Source organism: Bos indicus, chromosome 23, assembly GCF_029378745.1.
Source record: "Bos indicus isolate NIAB-ARS_2022 breed Sahiwal x Tharparkar chromosome 23, NIAB-ARS_B.indTharparkar_mat_pri_1.0, whole genome shotgun sequence".
NCBI lineage: Eukaryota > Metazoa > Chordata > Mammalia > Artiodactyla > Bovidae > Bos > Bos indicus.
The window spans coordinates 28,513,021-28,536,555 of record NC_091782.1 but is presented as its reverse complement, the minus strand read 5'-3'; the positions used below and the strand labels follow the sequence as shown (position 1 = coordinate 28,536,555).

At 49.6% G+C, this 23,535-nt stretch overlaps 1 protein-coding gene across 2 annotated transcripts; it reads left to right on the top strand.

Moving 5' to 3' along the window:
- Positions 1-12,192: 12,192 nt before the first annotated feature.
- On the top strand, positions 12,193-23,168 carry LOC139178997 (MHC class I polypeptide-related sequence A-like). 2 transcript variants are annotated; one of them, XM_070778240.1, is made up of 5 exons: positions 12,193-14,933; positions 15,172-15,254; positions 19,126-19,404; positions 19,529-19,656; positions 21,851-23,168. In XM_070778240.1, exons 3-5 carry the CDS (start codon positions 19,170-19,172, stop codon positions 22,010-22,012), a joined length of 525 nt encoding a protein of 174 aa, XP_070634341.1. In that variant the 5' UTR covers positions 12,193-14,933; positions 15,172-15,254; positions 19,126-19,169; the 3' UTR covers positions 22,013-23,168. The 2 variants fall into 2 exon arrangements, with proteins under 2 accessions (XP_070634341.1, XP_070634342.1); XM_070778241.1 differs by lacking the exons at positions 12,193-14,933; positions 15,172-15,254 and having other exon boundaries at positions 18,490-19,404.
- The last annotated feature ends 367 nt before the right edge of the window (positions 23,169-23,535 follow it).

Here is a 23,535-nt window from a genome sequence, read left to right as displayed (position 1 = left end):
GATGAGGTGGTTGAATGGCATCACCAACTCGATGGACATGGGTTTGGGTAGACTCTGGGAGTTGATGATGGACAGGGAGGCCTGGCGTACTGCAATTCATGGGGTTGCAAAGAGTCGGACACGACTGAGCGACTGAACTGAATTGAAGGTTTTTTAATGTCTCAAAATTATATCATTCTCTGATAATCAGTTCATAACGTATGTAAGTCAAATCAGTGTGCTCTACATCTTAAATGTGTACAGTACTACTGTGTGTCAATTATATCTCAATAAAACTGGAAGAAAAATAGATTAAGGTATGAAAATAGATACATTATTCCTTGAATTATTACTACCATTTTAATAGAGTATGTTGTTTTCTTTTAGTTGCATTTTCTTTCTTTACATATCTGGCTTTCATTCATTAAAAGGTAAAATAAGGGCACGATTAATCAACATATGAAAGATGTTTTGTCAAGGAAATTGGCTATTTTTATTCTTTTGGTCTAGCTGTGTGACTTGTGGCATCTTAGTTCCCAGACCAGAGATCCTAACCAGCCCACAGCAGTGAAAGCGCCAAGTCTTAACCACTGGTGAAAGTGTAAGTGATTTCGTTCATTCGTGTCCGACTCATTGTGACCCCAGGGACTGTAGCCTGCTAGGCTCCTCTGTCCCTAGAATTCTCCAGGTGAGAATACCGGAGTGGGTAGTCATACCCGACCCAAGTATCAAACGTGAGTCTCCTGCATTGTAGAGAGATTCTTTACCATCTGAGACACCAGGGAAGCCCCTTAACCACTGGACTGCCAGGCAATTCCCACTTTAAAAAATTATTATTTTTTTTAATAGTATTTGACAAATTTTTGATTTAAGCAGAAAAGCCCAATCTAGGAGTTTCCCAGGTGGCTCAGTGATAAAGAATCCTCCTGCCAATGTAGGAGACCCTGGTTCAATCCCTGGGTTAGGAAGATCCCCTGGAGAAGGAAATGGCAACCCAATCCAGAATTCTTTCCTGGGTTCCCACAGACAGAGGAGCCTGGCAGCCTGGCAGCCTCATAAAGAGTGGGACATGACTGAGCATGTTCGCCGAGCCTACAAAGCATTCTTTTGGGTGGTTGAACCAACATTTGTAGTTTCAGCAATCTCAGATCGCCCTCTAGCGTCCATGTCAAGGTCTCAAAAGTTAGATAAATAACTTTGGTGATTCTCTTGTGTGCTTAGTTGCTCAGTCATGTCCAACTCTTTGCGGCCCATAGACTGTAGCCTGCCGGGCTCCTCTGTTCGTGGGGGATTCTCCAGGCAAGAATACTAGAGTGGGTTTCCATGTCCTTCTTCAGGGGATCTTCCCAACCCAGGGATCAAACCTAGGTCTCCTGCATTGCAGGCAGATTCTTTACTGTCCGAGCCATCAGGGAAGCCCACAAGGATGTGGGCTCGATCAGGATTTGAAGCCAGGACCTCTCACACCCGAAGCGAGAGTCACACTCCTAGACCAACGTGACTCTCTGGTGTTTCTCCTAGGACACCTGACTGAAGCCATTTGCCAACACTTTCAGGGCCCTCATTATTAGCCCATTCTGTTAACCTGTAAGTTTGTCCATGTCTGTCACCTTATGTTCCCCTGTCTGGATCAGAAATCCAGACAGTGCTCCTATGTCATCAGAGGCCCAAACATTTGAGGTAGAGTAAGAGGAAGGCCTGGAAGTCAGTGTCCTGAGGGGTGAGGAAGGACCTGAGGGCGCAGGAGACAGCCTGTGGAGCTGCAGCAACCCCAGGTGCTGAGTCTCAAGCTCTGCTTCTGGGGCACCCTCTCTGACCTCCAAATCTGGTCCCTCCCTGGCTGTTTGCAGCTCCTGTGACCCCAAGGCAATCAAACACTGGGTCACTGGGGTAGGCGTGCGGTGCCAGGGTGGGTCAGGTGTGGTCTGGTTTATTCTATACCTCATAGCTCCCTTCTGATATTAGAAACCAAACTAGATTCATAAACCCTCGCTCTTCCTGCAAGAAAGTGGTTCTAGTATAGTTCTCAAAGTGCAGCCCCAAAACAGGCTACACTGGCATCAGCTGGGATGCAGTTTTCAGGACCTATCCCAGACCTACTGATGAGAACTCCAGGGGTGAGGGCCCAGGGCTTTGCATTTTAACAATCCCTGCAGCAGAAATTTCCTGTTCAAATCCAGCCCCGCCCTGCCCACTCCTCATCTCAATATTTAGTAACTGTGATTCCTGAACAGTCAGATGTTGGGGGCATACTTTCTCGCCAGGAAAGAAACTGACGAAGCTCCCCAGTCAGCTTAGTCTGAGTCCTGTCCTGGCCTAGGCAAAGGAATGCATGTCCTGGATTATGAGGCGTGTTCATTTGTCCTGGGTGTCCATTGGGTTCCTACTTATACTCAAAATGCAGCTCATATGCTGTCTCTTTTATAAGGTTTTTGTAACTCCTTGCTCAAAGCTGCCAGTCTACATATATGTCCACAAGGCACCTGTGCAGGTTGCACTTACCATTTGTGTTAAAACTTCCTTACCCATGTTAGGCTGAGCAAAACTGAGCCAACCTTGAGTGCCAGGAGAGTGAGGTTCCATCAGCCCCAGTTCCTTCTAAAAGCAGCGGCCATCACATAGTAGATATTTAGTACATGTTTGCCAAAAGAATGGTCTGTAATTGAGAAGGAATTGAAACTCGAAAGTATAAGCCAAGAATGGCTGGCAGGTTTTCCAAGTCCTTTTGTTGGAACCCAGAGCTCACTGGGCTTTGCTTTTGAAATCTTCTCACTTGTCTTCTCTCATCAGACATTTCCATCCCTTCCCAAAGTCCATCTAGAATAAAATTTCAACTTTCAGGACTGCCTTCCAAATCAGCCAAGTCCAAATGCCCAAATAACTTCTGTCCTGGATCCACATGCTCAACTACAACCCTGAGGGTAGTTTCACTGAAATTTAGATTAGCAATTGGGATGAGTCATGGGGTGGAGTGGGGGTAGGGGGACTCGGGTTGGCCTTTATATTAGGGAAGTTATATTTGCATTTTTAAAGAAAAGCCTGCTTGACATGGAAGGAAGAGAGAGAGAATATAGTTTTAGTATGTGCAGGATTCTTCAGGTGGAAAACTGTAGACCCCTCCAAGAACGCTAGGACCCACACTCCATGGCTGAATGACTCACTCATCTGTCACCCAGATGGTGCCTAGGTGGGCTTCCCAGGAAGTCCAGAGTCATCTAAGTTTCAAGGTCAACATTTTCTGGGAATCCAGGCCACACATTTAGTATCTCAGGGACTCAGATCCTCAAGCTATGAAAATGAAAGAATCCATTCTACCCTCTCAGGTGTGGTGAGATTAAAATTAGGTAACAATCAGTAATCAATAGTTGATGGTAAGATCTTACGAGTGAGTGAAAATCTCTCAGTCATGTCCAACACTTTGGGACCCCATGGACTATAGCCCCCCAGGCTCCTCTGACGGTAGAATTCTTCAGGCAAGAATACTGGAGTGGTTTGTACCATTTCCTTCTCCAGAGGATCATCCTGACACAGAGATTGAACCCAGGTCTCCTGCGTTGTAGGCAGATTCTTTACCATCTGAGCCACCAGGGAAGCCCAAGAATAGATGGCATTCTTAGTGTTGCCTTCATTGCTCAGCTGACTTCCAAATCCAAGAATGGATCATGGATTGTGGAGGAAGAGTTCAATTCTTTCCCCTGGAGGACCATCAGTAGGGATTTCTGCCCCATGATGTCCGAGGAGAGATGTTCCAAGGTGAGTTGGGAAAGGAGAGTTGAATTTTTTCATTAAAACTTATTTTGCACGTTTTAATACATTATAATAAGTATTCTATCCCATTAGAAAAGTCAGGGGCTTCCTTAGTGGCTCAGTGGTAAAGAATCTGCCTGCTGATGCAGGAGACAGGGCTTTGGTCTCTAATCAAGGCAGATCCCACATGCCTTGGAGCAACTAAGCCCATGCACCACAACTATTGAGCCTGTGCTCTAGAGACCAGGAGCCGAAACTCCTGAGCACCTGTGCCACAAGTACCGAAGCCTGCTCACCCAAGAGCCCTGCTCCCCAAGAAGAGAAGCCGCCACAATGAGAGGCCCGTGCACCACAAGCAGAGAGGAGCCCCAGCTCCCGCAACTAGAGAAAGCCCGTTGAGCAGTGAAGACCCAGCACAGACAACAGTAACTGGCTAACTAACTAATCATATTTAAAAAGTAAACCTTGTGCAGTCACAAACAATATACAAAAATAAATAAAAGCAGAAAGATACGAAACCAGCTAATGTCTCCACGGGGAGGGACATGGTGAGCTCTTTGGCAGATCGTCACTTCTTAGCTACGCTCAGTTGCACAAACTGCTTCCCATGTATTTGCATGTCTATACAGGACTGCATAGCTGTAGTTATGCATTATGAATTATTTTGAATCTTATTTTTGAAAACTTCATTATAATCAATAAATAACTGTATATATTATAAACTCTCCTTAAAAACTTTTACCAGCTGTATACTATTTAAAAAAAAAAAAGCGTAATCCCACTCTTCTGTATCTTTTTTCTACCTTTACAAATAAAGTTTGATTAATTTATTTTTTATTTTTGGTTGCCCTCATGGCTTGCAGGATCTCAGTTCCCCAACCGGGGACTGAACTCAGGACACAGCAGTGAGAGTGCCTAGTCTTAACCACTGGACCACCAGGGAATTCCTTGATTAATATTCTTACCCTGAGGGTGTTCCTCTGTGGTCTAGTTGGGATTCAGAGCTTTCACTGCACAGGCCCAGTTTCGATGCCTGGTTGGGGAACTGAGATACTGCTAAGCCACCTGGCATGGCCAACATTTTTTTAAAATAAAATTTGCGTACCTAAACATTATTCTCTATTTTATTTTAAAATGATGGATTTCTTGAGTAAAAATTACTGGGTCAAAGAACATGAACATTTTTTTGTGGGGGCTGCATCAGGTCTCAGTCCTGGCAGGATCTTTTGTTGTGGCACCCTGACTCTCTAGCTGTGGGCAGGTCCAGGAGCTCCAGGGCTCAGTAGCTGCAGTGCACTGGCTTAACTGTGCCGGCATGTGGGATACTACTTCCTGGGCCAGGGTCGCCTGGATTACATGGTGGTCTTAACCACTGGATCACCAGGAAAGTTTTGCATGAATATTTTTAAGGCTTGTCATACATGTTTTGGGGGCTTCCCAGGTGATTCAGTGAGTAAAGAATCTACTTGCAGTGCAGGAGACACAGGAGATGCAGGTTCAATCCCTGGATCAGGAAGATCCCCTGGAGGAGGGCGTGGCAACCCACCCAGTGTTCTTGCCTGGAGAATCCCATGGACACAGAAGCCTGGCAGGCAACAGTCAATAGGGTCAAAAAGAGTCAGACACAGCTGCAGCGACGTGGCACACTGGCAGCCTACATGTTTTCAAATTGCTTTTTGAAAGCACTATGCCAGCCTATGGTCAACCCCTACTTATTGAACCCCTACTATGCACTGGGACTGTTCTAGATTCGAGAGATACAAGGGGTGACAAATAGACAAGGTTCCTGTTTTTTAATATATATATAATTTTAACAACTGTGCAGGTTTAAGGACCAACGGCAGAATAGAATTCTGTGATTGGTAACGTGTTGATGAACACCTTGATGTAGGACCCTGAGAATTTGGGATAATCAATATTGAAAGTGAAGTGAAGTCGCTCAGTCGTGTCCGACTCTTAGCGACCCCATGGACTGCAGCCTACTAGGCTGCTCCATCCATGGGATTTTCCAGGCAAGAGTACTGGAGTGGGGTGCCATTGCCTTCTCCAGGAGGTCCAATCAATATTGGGACCTGCTTAATATATGCTACCAATATTGAAAACCCACATCAACCACAACTATATTCCACATAATTCTTGTTAATGAGTTAATGGGAACAGATTCTTAGTTTCACCGGGGGGTCAACATTTAGACTCAACTTTTATTTATTACCCTTTCCAGCTCCATCTCACCTTACCCAAGCCTTCTGTGCCTCATCACTTCTGTATTTATTTAGCCTTTCCATTCTCTGTCAGGTATGGGTGTGCCCTGCTGTAGCCCACATGACACTTAGCTTTCGAGTATGTTTTCATACTCTGTCCTTCTCAGCAGTATACAGATTTTTCTTTTTCAATCTTCTCTGCTGTCCTCCACCTGTCACGTTAGTTCACCCTGACAGATTACGCTTGCTCACCCTGACATACCGTGCGTGGCGTGCCCTGTATTGGTCCAACTTGCTCAGCTCTTTCTTCTCTGAGGCATCTCTCCCACACCCTATATTTTCCTTCTCTTTCTGAAGTTTACCTCTACCAAAAGTTTACCCTTCGCTGGTCAGCCCGCCCCTCTTGGCCTGTCTCAAATCTTTCTTACGGTACCCTTTGGCTTGAACCCACCCTACATTTTCCAGTGTGTACTACTGTAACTGAGTCCAAGCTCTCTCTGCTCGCCACACAATAGGCCAATAAATCCAAGAGACAAGGTGTCAAGGCAAGGAATCCGACTTTATTTGGAGAGCCGACTGACCAAGAAGATGGCAGACTAATGTCTCTAAAATAACCATCTTGTTGAGGCCTGGATGCCAGGTTCTTTTATGGATCAGAGATGGGGGTGCTGTGAGGAAACAAAGTAAAAAGACTACTTAATTCTTGCAAACATCTCTTAGAATGGCAAGCCTCAGGGAGTGGGGGTTGTTAGTTTTGCTTCCTTACAGCTATTTCAGAGGTGGTACGAAATGGAATATCTCCTGCCATATCAGTAAACAAAGATGCCACAGCTATCTGTGATTCCTGCCCCCTCCGCCCCCACCCCCTGCCCCTCATGAACTTCTGAGCCACACCGGTAAGCATCAGACAAGTGGTGCCATTTCCCACACAAAGAACCCAAGAACGTCACAGTCCCTCCACAGATGGGCAGGCTCAGGTTATCTCCCTGAGATGTAAACAAACGCACTTCAGTCTAAGGGTCAGGAGGAGGAGGGACAGGATTCCCTGAGGCAGGCTACTATATATGCCTATAGTAACAGCAATGCAGGAAACCTGGGTTTGATCCCTGGGTTGGGAAGATCCCCTGGAGGAGGGCATGGCAACCCACTCTAGTATTCTTGCCTGGAGAATCCCCATGGACAGAGGAGCCTAGCTGGCTACAGTCCATGGGGTCACAAAGAGTGGGACACCACTGAGCAACTAAGCCCAGCACATATTTCTTTATGGCTGTGCTGGGTCTTTGTTGCTGTGAGCAGACTCTCTAGTGGCAGCAAGTAGGGGCTTCTCCTGCTGTGAGCACAGGCTCTAGGCGCACAGGCTTCAGTAGTTGGACACTCGGGCTCAGTGGCTGTGGCACATGGCTCAGTTGCTGCATTGCCTGAGGAATCTTCCCGGACCAGGGATGAAACCCATGCCCTCTGCATTGGCAAATGGATTCTTATCTACTGGACCATCACGGAAGCCCCAAGGTTCTTCTTTAAAGAATATATATTTCAATGATACAGATGACAAAAACAAATATTCTGATATCACTGATAACTGCTCTGGAGAAAATTATGGCTGGGCCAGAAGATTGGTAGTGGCGATGGCAGGGCCAATAATTCAGGGTTTGTCAGACATCACACTTCTGAGGCCTTGACCTTGGGCCACTGGACCAGAGAACTGAATGGAAGTGGGGTGCCAACCAGGTGAGTTTCTGGAGAAGGGGTGCATTTGGGGAGTCACAGCAGGGCCAGGAGCCTGGGCAGGACCGAGCAGTGTTAGAGGCCTGTGTGCGTAGTCGGAGGAGCTGGGCTGAGACTGGTGGACTGGACTGAGGCTAGGGCGACCAGAGGGGCCCTGTCATGAGGGGCTTGGACACAGTGGTGAGGGGGTGGGAGTTCATTCTAAGAAGGGTAGACACTGCAGTGTTCTTTGGGGTGTGGTGGTGAGGACATGCTCTAATTCACAGCTTAACAGATCATGGCGTCTTTTAAAAAGTCAGTTTAAAAGATCATTCCCTGGCAGTCCAGTAGTTAAAAATCTGCTTTCCAATGCAGGAAACTCTCCCTGCTCAGGAAGCTAAGATCCCACGGGGCTGGGAGCAACTAAGCCCACAGGCCACAACTCCTGAGCTGCAGCCACAGCTCCAGAGAAGCCTCCTGCTGTGAGAGAGCCACAAGCGGTGAAGGGGAGCCAGTGTGCCAAATAGATACTCCAGAGACGCCCTCCTGCTGTGAGAGAGCCACAGGGGGTGAAGGAGGACCGGTGCGACAAGTACATAGACACAGAGGAAGATGCCATTCATTAAAAAGAAAAGAAAAAGGATCTTGTCTGCTGTTATGTGGGTAATAGACAGCAGGGCAGGGAGCCCACCTGGAAGACTAGCCTGTTACTACTGAGGAGAGGATGGTTCTCGAATGGAAGCCGTAGAGGTGTGAGAAGTGACTGGATTTCAGTGTTGATACATTTTAAAGACGATGTTAGCAGAAAGCCAGTGAAGAACTACACATCTATTCACTTAATTTTACAGGTAATTTCAGATGGCTTACTGCCCTGTCCAGCACAGTGGGTGAGAAAGACCTGAAATGGGGGCGAGCGCATAAAGAAAAGACAGACACATATAATTTGTCAAGCGGGAGAGTCAGGGGGCCTTGCTCTCCATGGCAGGAAGACAAAATGGCTCTTTTCAGCCTGCACTTTTATTGGCAGAAGTCATATCAGATCATTAGGGAATAGCTATACTGGGGAGTTTGATTAGCGCACCATAAAGAGTCAAGTTAAGGCTCTGCACTTGATCAGGAACATCTTGTTTTGTTTCCATGGGGACAGACACAGGGGTAGGCAGTGAAGGGGAGCAGAGAGCACGTCCCGCCATTTGGCATGCTTACTAGGACAATCATGAGGGCATAGTTTGCAGTATCCTTGAGTCATGGGGCAGGTTCTGGTCTCTGCTCTGCCAGGCTGCAACAGCTTACTGCAACAAACTCATTGTAAAATACAGGAATTATTTAAAAATCAGGGCTTCCCTGGTGGCTCAGTGGTAAGGAATCAGCCTTCCAAGGCAGGAGACACAGGTTTGATCCTGGATCTGGGAAGATCCCACATGCCTTAGGGAAACAGGCCCATGCACCACATCTGTTGAGCCTATGCCCTAGAGCCTAGGAGCCTCAACTACTGAGCCCATGTGCCAGCAAATACTGAAGCCCATGCGCCCTAGAACCTGTGCTCTGCAGCAAGAAAATCTACAGCAATGAGAGGCTTGTGCCCTGCCGCTAGAAAGTAGCCCCCATTCACCACAACTAGAGAAAAGCCCATGCAGCAACGAAGACCCAGCACAGCCAAACACTTTTAAAAATAAAAATCAGTGCCAACAAGAATATAAATTTTAAATGTTAAGTCTGGGGTTCAAGTTAGAACCTTACTAGGTAAGCTAGGATATCTGAAACATGTTGAAAAGGAGAATTTACTGTTTATCTAACCATGGATTTTGTTGGCTCAAAAACTCTTAGGATTATTGCATGAGTCATGGGTGGGGCAATGGTTCAAGATCAGTTCCTGGCTTCCTGTTTCCGGTTCTTATTTAGAGTCAAAGCAAATTAATTTCAAAATATTCAAAGATGAAATCAACACCCACAATGTCACTGAATAAATGTAAAATCCTCAGGAATTCAAGGAGATTCTACTTTTGCCCCAGGAATGACCTCACTGTGGGCAGCTGAAAATCCAGGGTCCTTTCTGAGGCTCCCAGGATGTAGGGGCTACTGAGCTATAGCCCTAAACAGAGTTATCCTTTCTACCTAACACATCCCACAAAGAATTATAGCCAGCTTCAGAGATCTCATCTGAACTAGGATTTTGGTTTTCTGGTGTTGGTTCTGTTTTAAGCATTTGTGTGGGCTTAAAGTGTCACAAAGATTTTCTCTTAATGATATTTCTTTGAGGGAATTTGACATTCACCCTAGGTGGCTCTGGGACTTCTCTAGTGGTTCAGTGGTGAAGAACCCACTCACCACTGCAGGAGACCCAGGTGCGATCCATGGTTTGGGAAGATCCCATGGAGAAGGAAATGGTAACCCACTTCAGTATCCTTGTCTGGAAAATCTCATGAACAGAGGAACCTGACAGGCTACTGTCCATGGGGTCGCAAAGAGCTGCACACAACTTAGCGACTAAACAACAGTTCTTCATCTTCATCGTGGTAATGGTCACATGGGCATGTAAATTGCCAGAACTCAGCCAGCTCTATGTTTCAAACAGGTGTTTTATGTAAAGTATGTACTTTCAAAGTTGATTTTTAACATATAAATCTCTTTGGAATGAGTCCTTTGGTTAGGTAAACAAAAGAAATAAGACACCTTGTCTTTTTGCTGAGAGCTATGCCTTGGACATCTGGAGGGAGAGACTGGGCAATTTACATCCAGTGGTTAGGCAGGAACAAAAACAGCCGTCTACTTATGCATTTAGACAGAGATCAAACAGTTATGGCAAACTTTGAATAAAAGACAGATCTAGATAAAGAATAAATATGTTAGAAATCATAAAATTACACTGTTAAAAATTCATCTCCCCTGTAGCTTTTTTCTCCCTTTCTCTTATCTTTTTCAACCTTTTCCCCCTTCCCTCCCTCCTTTTCCACTCTCACCTTTACAGTTTATCCCCCCATTTTCAAGCACACGTCACTCATCTGGGACTGGTCAAGGACCAAAGCCCAAGTCGGAGCTCACACTGGCATTTTGCCAGCATCTGCAAGACTCTGCAGCTATTGTATCATTTCAGGAAGGCACCCTGGTCTTTTTTTTTTTTTGGTAATTTTTTTTTCTTTTTTTTTTTCACCCTGGTCTTTGAAGAAAGTCACACTGGGTCTAGTGTGTATGTTTTCCTGGATCCTCAGTTTTTGCTTTCCTCTGGGGTGGGCGGACGGGATTCGAAGGCCAGCTCCGCGGCGGGCGCTTTCCTTCCAGAGGCGACGCGAGGCGCTAGGGAATGTATTTGGATCCTAGAATTCAAGAGCGACCCCGTGGGCTCGGGGGCTCGGAAAAGTATCTCCCTATTCAGAATCGACCCACAGGGTGCTTGAAATAAGTCGGGTTCCGGGATCTCCCTTCGGACCTACGACTGGAAATTTCCGCGGATCCGGGCAGATCTGCGTTTTCACAGCCTGCAGCCTGCAGATGTTGAGCAGTTTGAGAACCGGAAACCTAAGGCAGCTCACTCCTCCCAAACCTGCCCATAAATTCCTTCATTCTGCCTTTTTTTTTTTTTTTTTAATCCACGAAAGCGTTTCTTCCCTTTAAACCAGAGTTGAGGGGAGGGGTGACCTTCTGAGGGTTCGCCGAGCTCCGCCCTGGATTATGTAAACTCCCAACTCTCGGATCGTTTTCTGTTTCCTTTCCCAACCCTGTAGTGGTACCAGAGGTCAGCGGAGAGAAGGAGGCCCGTGTGCCGGTGAGTCCAGGGGTACAAAAGGAAGAATGGAGAAAAAGTAGTTTATAGAGTAAAGCAGGGGAGTCTGGAGGCCCGGTGGGCGGAGGAAAAGCACTTGGTACACCGGAATAGCTGCTACGTGTGATGGGGGAGGAGGCGGCCACGGCTAAATCCAGGCGAGCCCCCCAAATCTGGAGTCTTACTTCCCACGGAGAGTAGTTGGCTTTATCTCTCATTACAATCATCCCGAAATGCTGGGAAACAAACGTAGCATGTTAACGTTAGTGTGAAAAGTCTTGAGGGGAGAGAGAGAGGGTTCACCTAAGTGAACCAGTTTGCTGGAGCAGCCACACCCAGCAAGTCTTGGAAGGAAGACTGACTTGGAGGAAAGGGCTTGTCTAGCTGTCAGGAGAGCTGGCTTCCCATCTGCCTGTCTATACCTTCACTACTTATTTCTTTCTTTCTGGTTGCTCTGAGTCTTTGTTGCTGCGCAGGGGGCTTCTCTAGTTGCCAGGAGCCTGTCTAGAGCTGGGAGGCGGGGTTCAGTAGTTGTGAACCAGTGAAGTTGCTCAGTCCTGTCCGACTCTTTGGGACCCCGTGGACTGTAGCCTACCAGGCTTCTCCATCCATAGAATTTTCCAGGCAAGAGTACTGGAGTGGGTTGCCATTTCCTTCTTCAGGAGATCTTCCCGACCCAGGAATCGAACCCAGGTCCCCTGCATTACAACAGAGGCTTTACTGTCTGAGCCACCAGGGAAGCCCAGTTGTGGTACAGGGGCTCAGTTGCCGCCCCCCCCTCCCCCCACCCCCCGCCGGGCATGTGGAATCTTCCCAGACCAAGGATGGAACCCATGTTCCCTGCATTGGGAGGCAGACTCCATCCACTCTACTACTCTGGGGGAGGTCCGCTTTCACTTGTGAGCTTTAGCAGTGAAAAAGAATCTCTCTGGGATGGGACAGGACCCAATCTCTGACCTGCTACATAAATTATGATGGTCAAAGTAATTAACAAAAATGATGTGAAATCTAAGAAATGTTAACACTTTCTGAGGCATGACATTTGGGTCCACAGCAAAAGTATTGCATAAGGATCTTAGTGGAATGCTTAGTAATGAGAGGCAGAGTACAACTTTTTAAAAGCATTTGCAGGGACACAAACATGAAATGAACACAGGTCCTGATCCCAGAGTGACTCATTGTCTAATGGGGGGGATGTATAAAATGATCAGATGGGGTTCAAGGCAGGGCACACTTTGTTCCATCAGGGAGGTTTCAACAAGGGCTAGACCAATTATTCTAAAACTGGAATCACTGAGGGGGCTTTAAAGGATAGGAAGCCTAGGCCCAACCCAAGGGATACTAATTCAGTTGGTTTTGGCCATGGCCTACAGATACAGACAGTAAAAACTCTCCAGGTGGTTCTATAAGCAGTCAAGTTTGAGGACCATGGTGTACATATTCCAAAGACCAAAAGATGTGCTTTGGGGACATCTTTCAGTAGAAGAAGACTTTCAGGATGGCATTTCAGTAGAAGAAGACTTTCAGGATGGCATTATTGTTATATTTGAAATATAGTTCATATATCACTTAATTCACCCTTTTAAAGCAAACAGTTAAAGAAAGGAAAAAAAAAAAACATAAAAGCAAAAAAACAAAAAGCAAACAGGTAGTTTTTAGTATGATCCCAAGGTTGTGCCACCCCTACCACCATCTAATTGGGATGTTCTTTTAGGATGTGTTGTTCTGATGGGCTGGAAGGCAGAGGAGAGTAATCCATAGGAGAGTGATGTGTAAGCAGTGGCATCCTTATTGTCACAGAGAAATGGAATATGGTGCCACCTAGCTGGTTGTGGCAGCTTCCACTTAAGATGGAGTAGAGACGTTGTGTGTTAATCTGCAGGTGGGGCAGCTGTGGATGGCTTGGGACATTATGGTAATAACTGGGGACAGACCTGTGTTTAGGAAGCCTTTGCAGTTCTCTAGGCTGAGGTAGGTGAAAGCTTGGACTAAGGTAGCTGTTGTGGGATTGAAAAGGGGTTGGAGGAGCTGACTGTGAATCCATGAGAGGGAGGGGAAAGGGGATCAGAAGGGACCAAGCTGGAGATGCTTAAAGAGAACTAGGAGAGGCTGGTGTGCGGAGTTTGCTTGTAGTCCTGTTGGGTTTGAGGGGAGGATGGGCCCAGAGGTGCAGACATACTGAGGCAGCTTGAAAAGGGAATCTGGAGAGGCTGGTATTGGAGTGTATCATAGGGAGTCATCTCACTGAACCTGTGATTCCCCAGGGGCTGAACCAAGAGTCTCCTTGGGAGAATGCAGATACTTATAGGATGAGGCCACCAGAAGACACATAGCAGTCAGTCAGAGGAGGAGAAGGAGATTAGAGGGAGGGGATGTATGTATATTTATGGCTGATTCATGCTGTTGTACAGCAGAAACCAACCATTGTAAAGCAGGTGTCCTCCGATTAAAAATAAATTTTTTAAAAAATGAAAGAAGAGAGAGAGAAGGGTTTGGTCATTCATCTGGGGTAGTGACTTCTGAGAGGCAGAGTTGCTGAAATCTACAAATCTGGTCTCAGTAGACTTTTTGTTTGTTTTCTCAGCTGCAGTGATTCTTCCCTGTGGCACCTAGGTTGTTCCTTGCTTGGCTGGGCCTTCTTTCGTTGCAGAGGGTGAGGACTGCTCTCTAGTTGGGCTGAATGGGCTTCTCACTTAAGGTGACTTTCCCTTGTGGAGCAGGAGTTCTAGGGCACTCTGGCTTCAGTGATTGCAGCTCAAGGGTTGAGTTGTTGCTGTGCGCAGGCTTAGTTGCCCCGAGGCATGCAGATCTTCCCAGGCCAGGTATGGAACCCGTGTCCCCTGTTCTGGCAGGCGGATTCTTAACCACTGGACCACCGGGGAAGACCCTGGCTGGTCTCAGTAGACTTTCGCCAGTAACTCTGCTGTGCGAGGTGGAGGGAGGTGGAGGTGGGTTGGGTTGGAAGAGAAGTCGTGACTAAAGGAAGAGCCGGAAACATTGAGATGTCTCTAAAGCTCACCCTCTGTCTCACCTCCTTGGCTTTTCTAGCCTTCAGGCTTTTAAAATTACTGCAGATGGTGACTGCAGCCATGAAATTAAAAGAGGCTTAGTCCTTGGAAGGAAAGTTATGACCAATCTAGACAGCATATTAAAAAGCAGAGACATTACTTTGCCAACAAAGGTCTGTCTAGTCAAGGCTATGATTTTTCCAGTAGTCATGTATGGATGTAAGAGTTGGACTATAAAGAAAGCTGAGTGCCGAAGAAGAATTGATGCTTTTGAACTGTGGTGTTGGAGAAGACTCTTGAGAGTCCCTTGGACTGCAAGGAGATCCAACCAGTCCATCCTAAAGATCAGTCCTGGGTATTCATTGGAAAGACTGATGTTGAAGCTGAAACTCCAATACTTTGGCCACCTGATGTGAAGAGCTGACTCACTGGAAAAGACCCTGATGCTGGGAAAAATTGAGGGCAGGAGGAGAAGGGGACGACAGGGGATGAGAGCGTTGGATGGCATCACCGACTCAATGGACATGAGTTTGGGTAAGCTCCGGGAATTGGTGATGGACAGGGAAGACCCGTGCTGCTGTTCATGGGGTCGCAAAGAGTTGGACACGACTGAGCGACTGAACTGAACTGAACTGAGGAGCGGAAGTGAAGTGAAGTGAAGTCGCTCAGTCGTGTCCGACTCTTTGCGACCCCATGGACAGTAGCCCATCAGGCTCCGCCATCCATGGGATTTTCCAGGCAAGAATACTGGAGTATTCTTTTCCTTCTGCAGGGGATCTTCCCAACCCAGGGATCGAACCCAGGTCTCCTCATTGCAGAAAGATGCTTTTACCGTCTGAGCCACCAGGGAAGCCGGTAAGAGACGGGCTAACCAAGCAGAGGGGCCGGGCCGGGGCGGGGCGGGCCCTGCGGGCGGGGCTAGGGCACCGGCGTGGTGAATAGATTTGTCCGCCCGACTTCCCCACAGCTCAGTTCTCCGCCGCGGTTCCTTGGGTCCGCCAGCTTTCCTTCGGTCCCGGAGCCTCTGGCGGGCAGACAAGATCTGGGCCATGGGGCTGTCTCGTGTCTGGCTGTTTCTAGACGGCCTTGCCTTTTTTGTGCTCCTGTGTAACGCCGCCGGTGAGTGAGGTTCATTGAGGTCTCAGTCTGGACGGAGTCCGGGCTGGGTCAGGGGTTCGGGTGGTTAGTATTCGAGGGGATTCGGTGAGCGTCGCGGGGATCGTCTAAATTGCGGCTGGGGGTGAGCGAATAGAGGAGTTGGGGTGGGGGTGGGAGGAAGGTGGGGGGCGGGGAGGTGAAAGGTCTAGGAGCGGCCGGGAGCTTCACACGGCATGTGGCGAGCACTGCATCCCGCGTTTCAGTCTCTTTCCAGTTCCTAGCCTCTGCTCTCCCTGCCCCACCTGCCCTCCCCGGTGTCCTCATCACCTGCCTCAGTCCTCAGATTCTCCTGATTGGCAAGGCAGCCTGGTCCCCACCTCGCTCCCTGCCGCTTCCCGCCCCGCCACCGCCCGCCCTGTTGCTCTCTTGAATGGCGTTTTTTCCAGGTCCCAGGCTCAGGCGATCACTTCTTAGCCGTCTGTGGGGCGCCCTCTTATGCCCCTGAAAGCTGTCCTCTCCTATTCTTAGCTCTGCGGTCTCCTCATTTCTGGACGCCGGAAACAAGGCGTTTCCAGGTTGGCGGCGCTCAGGGGCCCTCAGCCCCGAGAGTTAAGGCTCTTTTTCTAGTAACCAGGGCCTCTGAGGAGGGGCAAGCTCGATCCACACTCTTCCTACTGCTATGGGCACTGTGGCGGCTCCTGAATCACTGACGGAGGTTGGGTCTGAGGGTTTTGGGACCAAAGGATTCTTCCCGCGATTTCCGTGGTCCCCCCTCCCCCCACTAACGTGAACTCTAATTTTCCGCTGTGCCTGTGGTCCCACAACTGAATCTCTCCTTACCTCCTCCCTTGCTGGCCCTCGAGCCCCCTCAGGATTTGCCCTCCCCCCTCGGTGCTGCCCCCTCCCCTCCCTGCTGCCCCCTCCTCTCTACGGCTCTCTGATCTCTTCCTAGGGCGTCCCCACCCTCATCCCTTTTCCCACTACAGGTCCCTCCCCTCCCCTCATGGGTCTTTTCCTGGGAGGATCAGTCACCTGCAAGGCTCCTTCCTCCCCTCAGCTTTCACTAGCCTTACTTTTCTTGGGATGACTTTTACCCATGAATTTTCCTCTCCAGCCTCTGCGCTATTTCACCAGGGGGAGCTCTCCTGCCAATGATCCCTGGGCCTTGAGCACAGTGCCCAGCCCCTGGGGGAGGACCTGTCCCCCACTTGACACCCATCCTCTTACCTCCGCCCCCCTCCCCCCAGTGCAGGCACCTGCTCTTGGCCCTCATCCAAGGGGAGCCTTTCCCCCAACACGGCCCCTCCCCACTCCTGCATCCTAAACCTCACCCTCTGGATTCCTCCACTCCCCGGGCCTCAGGTGCTGGAGTCCTCTTGCCCTGGTCCGTCTGCAGTTCCCCCCATGACACCTTGCCCTGCTCCCACCCTTGTCCGACTGCCTTGGGCCCTCACCAAGTTCTCATCAATCACAGGCCCCATGGTGCCCAGAATCTCCACCTCCCTCACCCAGGGCATCCCTCCTCTTCTGTCTTTACCTTAACCCAAGGGGGGGGGGGGTCACCCCTGAGCCATGCTCACCCCTTGCCCCTCAATCCCAGGCCCTCATCGCGTCTTCTCTGCAGTCTCTTCCCTTCCCCCACAGTAGGAATACTGCCCTTGGTCCACTGCCCACCTCCTTAGCCTTCATCACCCTCTCTTTGGTTCCACGACCCCAGTGGACTCTCACTATCTCAATCTTGTATCCGAAATCCTTGTTTGTGCCACTTGGTCAGCAGGCTTTTCCTACAGGGAGTCTTCTCCCAGGCCCCCACCCCCTGCTTGCTGGCTGCCTGGCCCGAACCCTCTGTGGAGGTGTGACCTCACTCCCTCCAGCCCCTCCCACCATGTAGGTGCTTCCCAGTGTGCACCTTGGCTTTCAGTTCTATCTTCTCTTGCCACTCCGATATTTTAATTCTCCATGACCCTTATGCTCATGGCACTGCCTCCTCTCCCAGGGGACACTGGCAGGTGCAGCCACCTCCCCACCTGGGGCCTCACCATGCCTCTTTGCACTCTGCGCCCAGACCCACTCCTTCACCTCCCCCAGGTTACTGGCCCAGCTTCATCTCTCTTGGGGCCACAGCCCAGCCCCTCAGGCCCCTCTGCCTCCTGCCTCACCCTCCCTGGAGCCCACCTTGTCCATGATGAGCCTGCACCAGGGGCAGCAGCCCTCTCTCTCCATCTCACCTGGCCCCCCTCTGAGCAGGGATCCCTCTGGTCCTGGGTCTGACACTGCCCTTCCCTCCCTCTGACTCCACCTCCCCTCACCCTGCTCTTCCTGCCTCTCCCCTTGGCCTCCTCCCTGGACCCTTAGGGAGCCGGTGCCTCCCTGTCCTGGCACTTGTCCTACACGTGTGTCCATCTCCACCCTCCCCCTCCACTCCTCGATTCCCCTCTCCCTCCTTCTCTTTCCTGTTTTCCTGTATGGAACTCCTCATTCTGGTCCCTTGTACACATGCATTTCTGCATCCTCAGCACCTGGAGCAGGTCAGGACACAGAACTTGTCTGTGAAACATCTGATGTGCACTTGTCTCCAGAAAGCAGCTTCATCTGTGATTCCTCCTTCCCCAGGATCCCACAGTCTTTTATACAACATGACTGTGCTTTCCTGGGATGGCTTTGTGCAGTCCAGGTTTTTTGCTGAGGGATACTTGGATCGTCAGGCCTTCCTGCACTATGATCACAAAAAAGGCAGGGCAGAGCCCTGGGGACAGTGGGCTGAAAAACTGGCAGCAGAGACGTTGGAGACAGAGTACACGGACTTGAATGCGACCTGGAAGGAACTCAGAAAACTTCTAGAAAAAATCCTGTCCCTGCAGGAGGAGAAAGGAGATGATAGTGGAGAGGGGGCAAGAGTGCTGTGGGCCATTTTCCTGGAAGGTGTGCGACCCAGAGCGTGGGCCTCTGTCCTCTGAATTTAGGGGTGGGGATGAGGAAGTGGGGTCTGTGAGTTCAGCAGCACAGGGAAGACATGGAGGGGAGCAAGCTTCACGGAGAGGACAGGTACTGACACTGGGCCAGGCCCTTCCTCTGCCCCTGTTCTTAAATCCTCCCATCCCGACTTGCCCACGGAGACCCTCCCTGTCCTCTGGGCACGTATGTGCTCTGTTGGCGTGGTGTCCTGGGGTTTCTTTCCTGTTCTGTTAAATCCACTGTAGAAAGCTGGGTGGGTGGCGGGGCATGAACTGCCCCTGTGACAATCGTCCAGGGGAGCAGCGGGTCCTCCGACAGAAACTGTACGAGGGGAGGTAGGTGTCAGGCAGCAGAGGAGGGCCTTGGATGGGGGTGGGCCTCTGGCTCCCAGACTGCCTGATCCAGAAAATTCCCTCTAATCCCCAGGAGCCCACCCTTCACAGCCCCCTCCCCAGCATCAACAGTGGTCCCAAGAGAGTGAGGCCCATCCCACCCCCGCCCCCTTCCCACCAGAGGACTCGGGCCCCAGGGTGCAGAACTTGGAGCAGGCCTGGGGGGATGAGGGCTCAGCCAGAGGTGGACAGTGAGGAGGAGCAGCTCTGTGCGCTCTGTCTTCCTTGAGAGAGCAGGGCTTGGCCGAGGGCCTCACTGGCTCTGTGCTTTCTCCCCACAGAGCCCCCAGCCGTGAATGTGACCTGCAGAAAGGACTCAGAGGGCATGGTCTACCTCACATGCGAGGCTTTTGACTTCTTTCCCTGCAATATCTCAGTGCTCTGGTTTCGGGACGAAGAACCCATGAGCCGGGACGCCCAGGAGTTTGGGGATGTCCTGCGTGATGGGAATGGGACCTACTACACCTGGGAGACCATAAGAATTCCCCAAGGAGAGGAGCTTCGGGTCAAGTGCATTGTGGAACACAGCGGAAATCACAGCACACACCTCCCACCCTTGGGTGAGACTGGGGTGAGCCTGGAGGCAGTTGTGACCCTGGGAGGGTCAGAGGCCAGGGTCAGGGAGAGGAGAGCAGGTTGTGGCTCTGGGGTGCCCGGGTTGAATATAATAAGGTCCTTTTTCAGGAAAGACCCTGGCGCACCGGAGCTCATGGTGGATCGTGAGCGTTTCTGTTGCTGTTGTTTTTATCATCGGATTTTGTGTCTATGTTATATTAAGAAGAGGAAGACAGCATCAGCTACAGGGAGGCCAGGTGAGAAATCTGGGCAGGGGGTGCTCTGCGTGAGATTCGGCAGCAATGAAGATTTCAGCTCCCTGCTCTGTTCGGAGCTCTCTTTGTTTTCTGTCAGGCTCACCGGGGCTTGTCTGGGGAGCATGTGTTGGATTATGTGCTGGTTGGGAGGGTCTAGGTGATCCAGGAATCAGAGAGAACCTTTAGTAAAGTGTCTGTACCTGGTGAGGAGGGGATTAAAAACTGAAGAGGAATTCAGAGGAAAGGTGACGATCTAAGTGCCTGTCTGCATTTCTCCCCCCTGGGTTTTCAGTCATTATTAAGAATCCAAGTGAAAGAATCATAAGGCTCAAACTAGAGGTCAGTGGATGGTCAGAGCCCTGCCTGTGATGTCGCCTTGCCAGGCCCCACTTGGAGATGTCCTGCAACCTCTCAAATTCCTCCGCCATGAACTAGCTTCTGAGTTCAGTTTCTGCTGGGTCACCCCCAGCCTGCACCTTTCTCAAGTTCCCATCAAATGCCCCATGCTAGCTGGGCTCTCCTTCCCCATAATATGGAGGACTAATAGACATCCCTTGACCATTTGAAGAGAGGAGACCAGTCAATCCTCAGGCAACTGGGGTCACTGATTTCATCCTGTCTCCAGGTTTTTCCTATCTAGCCCCTTGGGATTCTCTTTAGGGCAGGACAGTGGGTCTGCTCTCTGTGGCCTCACCCTACCCCCCTGAGTCAGTTCCCTTGCTCATGGTGGTCACTGCCTTGTAGATGTGGAGGAAGGGATGGGCTCTTTGACTACTTCCCCATAATCAAGTGGGTTGAGGGGAGAGGAAAAGAGAAGCAGAGCTTTGTGTGTGGCAAAGAGCAAAGGCAGAACGTGGAACACTAAAAAGGTGGCAGAGACTCGGCTCCTTCTGTCGAGGCCGCCTCTTCTGTGTCAGCTGCCTTGTTGGGGGCATGGTTTCTTATCCCCAAACCTAATTCCCTTATCAGTTGGCCTTCGGCCTGGGCATATAGGGGTGGTTAGTTCTCACAGCAGCAGACTCTGTCCATGTAGCACCCAGAGCAGGGACCCAGCAGATCTGTAGTTTCTCCTGTTCTTATCTGGGGAACATCAGTTCTGGTGCCTCTGGGGCAGAAATGGTTGTCTTGTATGTATTGGGGCATTTGCTGGGAAACCTCTGAAAATCATGTGCTAATTTCTCAAAATCACTTTTGAAGTTTTTAGTGTTCAATAAAATTGTTTATGATTTCAGGTGGCAAACCTTAATAGGATTTCCATGCATATTGAATGAAACAGGAGTTCAAATGGGGCGCTCCCGCTGGGAGGTGGAGGGTGGGATGGCAGTCCCAGGATGCAGAGGGGGCCAGGTACAGCCTCATTCTGGGGAAATTCTCAAGAACCCCAATCCACATTGAAAAGCAGATCCCCTGCAGGTAGTGAGGGTGAGTCCTGGTTGACTCCCTGGCTGAGCAATGCAGGAGGGCCTGCTCTGCCTCAGCCCAGCCCAGCAACTGGAGTGGAGCTGGGATTCCCCGGAAGGAGCAGGAAAGGCCAAGTGCAGCCTAGGGGCCTGGGCTGAGAGTGAGGGTTGGGGCGAGGCCAGGGGTGCTCCAGGGTCCGGTCAGGGGGAGAGTCCGTGGCAGTCCAGTGTTTCTAGACAGGGCTGCTGTCCCCTGGGCCTCTGGATGGGCTTTCCAGTTCAGAGCTGCTGGCTCAGGGCTTGGGGGGAGGGGTGGGGCTGCAGGAGGTGGAGGTCAGGGTTGAGGTGAAGCCAAGCCGCGGGGCAGGTGCTTGTGCGGTGAGGAGGCCGAGAGCTGAGGAGAGAAAGGAACTGTGTGTGTGTCCACTCCTGGGCTAGAGGAACATGGAGCTGGGTCCTGTCTGTGAGGGAGCCTCGCGTTGCATTAGAGAATGGATCTGGGTTCAAGGCAGAAAGGCCTTGGGTTTTCGCTCTGGATCTTGTCCTTGTGTCCTGTCACTTCTGTCCCTGTCGTGGAGGGTGGTGGCAGCAGGGACAGGGGATGATGTGGATGGAGTCAGGGGAGGAGTCCAGCAAGAGCTGGGAAAAAGGAGGCAAAAAAGAACAGGTGTGTCTTCCCTCAGAGGAAGGCAGAATCTGACTTTGAAGCAACTGAAGGAGAATCTCTGAGGGAATGAAAAGCATTATTCTGCAACCACTTGGTCAGTGATTTATTGGTTTTTCTTTTTCCCCAGAGCCTACTAGACGACAAGACCTGGATCAATTCCAGACGGAACCAACTGATCATAATGGCCTCACACACCCAGAATTTCAGTCCTTGTGTCACACTCCGGCTCCATCAGTTTAACAGGGGAAGCTTAGAATCTGCCGCCAGGAGGCCTGAATTCAGTTCCTAGTTCTGCTCTTAAGAGCACTTTTTCTTTTTTGTGTGTTCTATTATTTATCTTATTATTTTTAAATTATTTTTATTTTATATTTTATTTTTAATTGGAGAATACTTGCATTATAATGTATTGGTTTCTGCCATGCTGCTGCTGCTGCTAAGTCGCTTCAGTCGTGTCCGACTCTGTGCGACCCCATAGACGGCAGCCTACCAGGCTCCTCTGTCCCTGGGATTCTTCAGGCAAGAACACTGGAGTGGGTTGCCATTTCCTTCTCCAATGCATGAAAGGGAAAAGTGAAAGTGAAGTCACTCAGTCGTTTCTGACTCTTAGCGCCCTCATGGACTGCAGCCCACCAGGCTCCTCCGTCCACGGGATTTTCCAGGCAAGAGTACTGGAATGGGGTGCCATTGCCTTCTCAAAGTATATACGTATCTCCTCCCTCTGGAACTTCCCTCCCACCTTCCCCATCCCACCCCTCTAGGTCGCTGAGCAGCAGGTTGAGCACGTAGTCAGGTCCTGTTCCCTCCCTGCCTGGTGCACAGTAAGGTAATGGGAATAGAGAACTCATTCCATATCTGTTTATCCCAGTAGCTTTTTACACATGGTAATGTATATATTTCAGTGCTACTCTCAATTCATCCCACCTTCTCCTTCCCTCACAAGTCCATTACCCACATCTGTGTCTCTATTCCTGTTCTGTAAATAGTTCATCAGTACCATTTTTCTAGGTTCCACATAGATGTATTTTTACATATAGATATATATATATAGATTATACATATAGATTATTTTTTGAAGGTAGTTGATTTACAGTATAACACATCTTTCTTGAGGTCTCCATCTCTTCATCTATGAAATGAGAAAACTATTGTTTCTTTCCAGTCGTGATTGGGATAATTAAAAGCATTAATATATTTGAGGTGGTTGCAGCTGTACCACACTAGTACTAATATTACTTTTGCTTTTTAATTATAATAGAGCACATGGACAATAAATTATTACCAATAAGCTTTTTCTGCCAGTTGCCTTATTGTGGCTTCTCTTGAGATGACTACTAGCAGATTTCTGCAAATCTAAGGTTCCCTTCACCCTTGTCACAGTAATATATGCATTACTTCATGCCTGCAACATCTGTATAATTTCATATTAAAACTGCTCTTTAAATATACACATCTGGATTTCATTTTGTTTTGCATGCTGGGAAGGGACAGTGTGTAAGATTCTGGGGAAAAGGAGCGTTTTCTCTCAGCCTTGAGGAGACTCTAATAATCCCCCACCTCTCTCTCCCTCCAGATCCCATTCTGGCAGCTTCAGCATAAAGGGCTGGGGGATAATGCAGTGGGACACCTGGGGCCAGAGTTCAGTGGCTGAGCCTGGGGGGGAATCTCCCCTGAGCAGTTGTCACCCTCCTGTGATGAAGCAGAGCTGAAGGGCGATGTTGGGGGAGGGGACAGGACAGGGCTTGGGGGCTTCTGATCAGGAGGAATATGGGACCATCTGCTTCTAGGGAGCAGTGACTGTTGGGGATGAGTGTC

Excerpts from the sequence above, each read along its gene's own strand:
- LOC139178997 (XM_070778240.1), top strand. The coding sequence starts at position 19,170 with ATGGTCTACCTCACATGCGAGGCTTTTGACTTCTTTCCCTGCAATATC. Across the intron at positions 19,405-19,528 it reads CACACACCTCCCACCCTTGG|GAAAGACCCTGGCGCACCGG; the intron begins GTGAGACTGGGG and ends GTCCTTTTTCAG. Across the intron at positions 19,657-21,850 it reads ATCAGCTACAGGGAGGCCAG|AGCCTACTAGACGACAAGAC; the intron begins GTGAGAAATCTG and ends CTTTTTCCCCAG.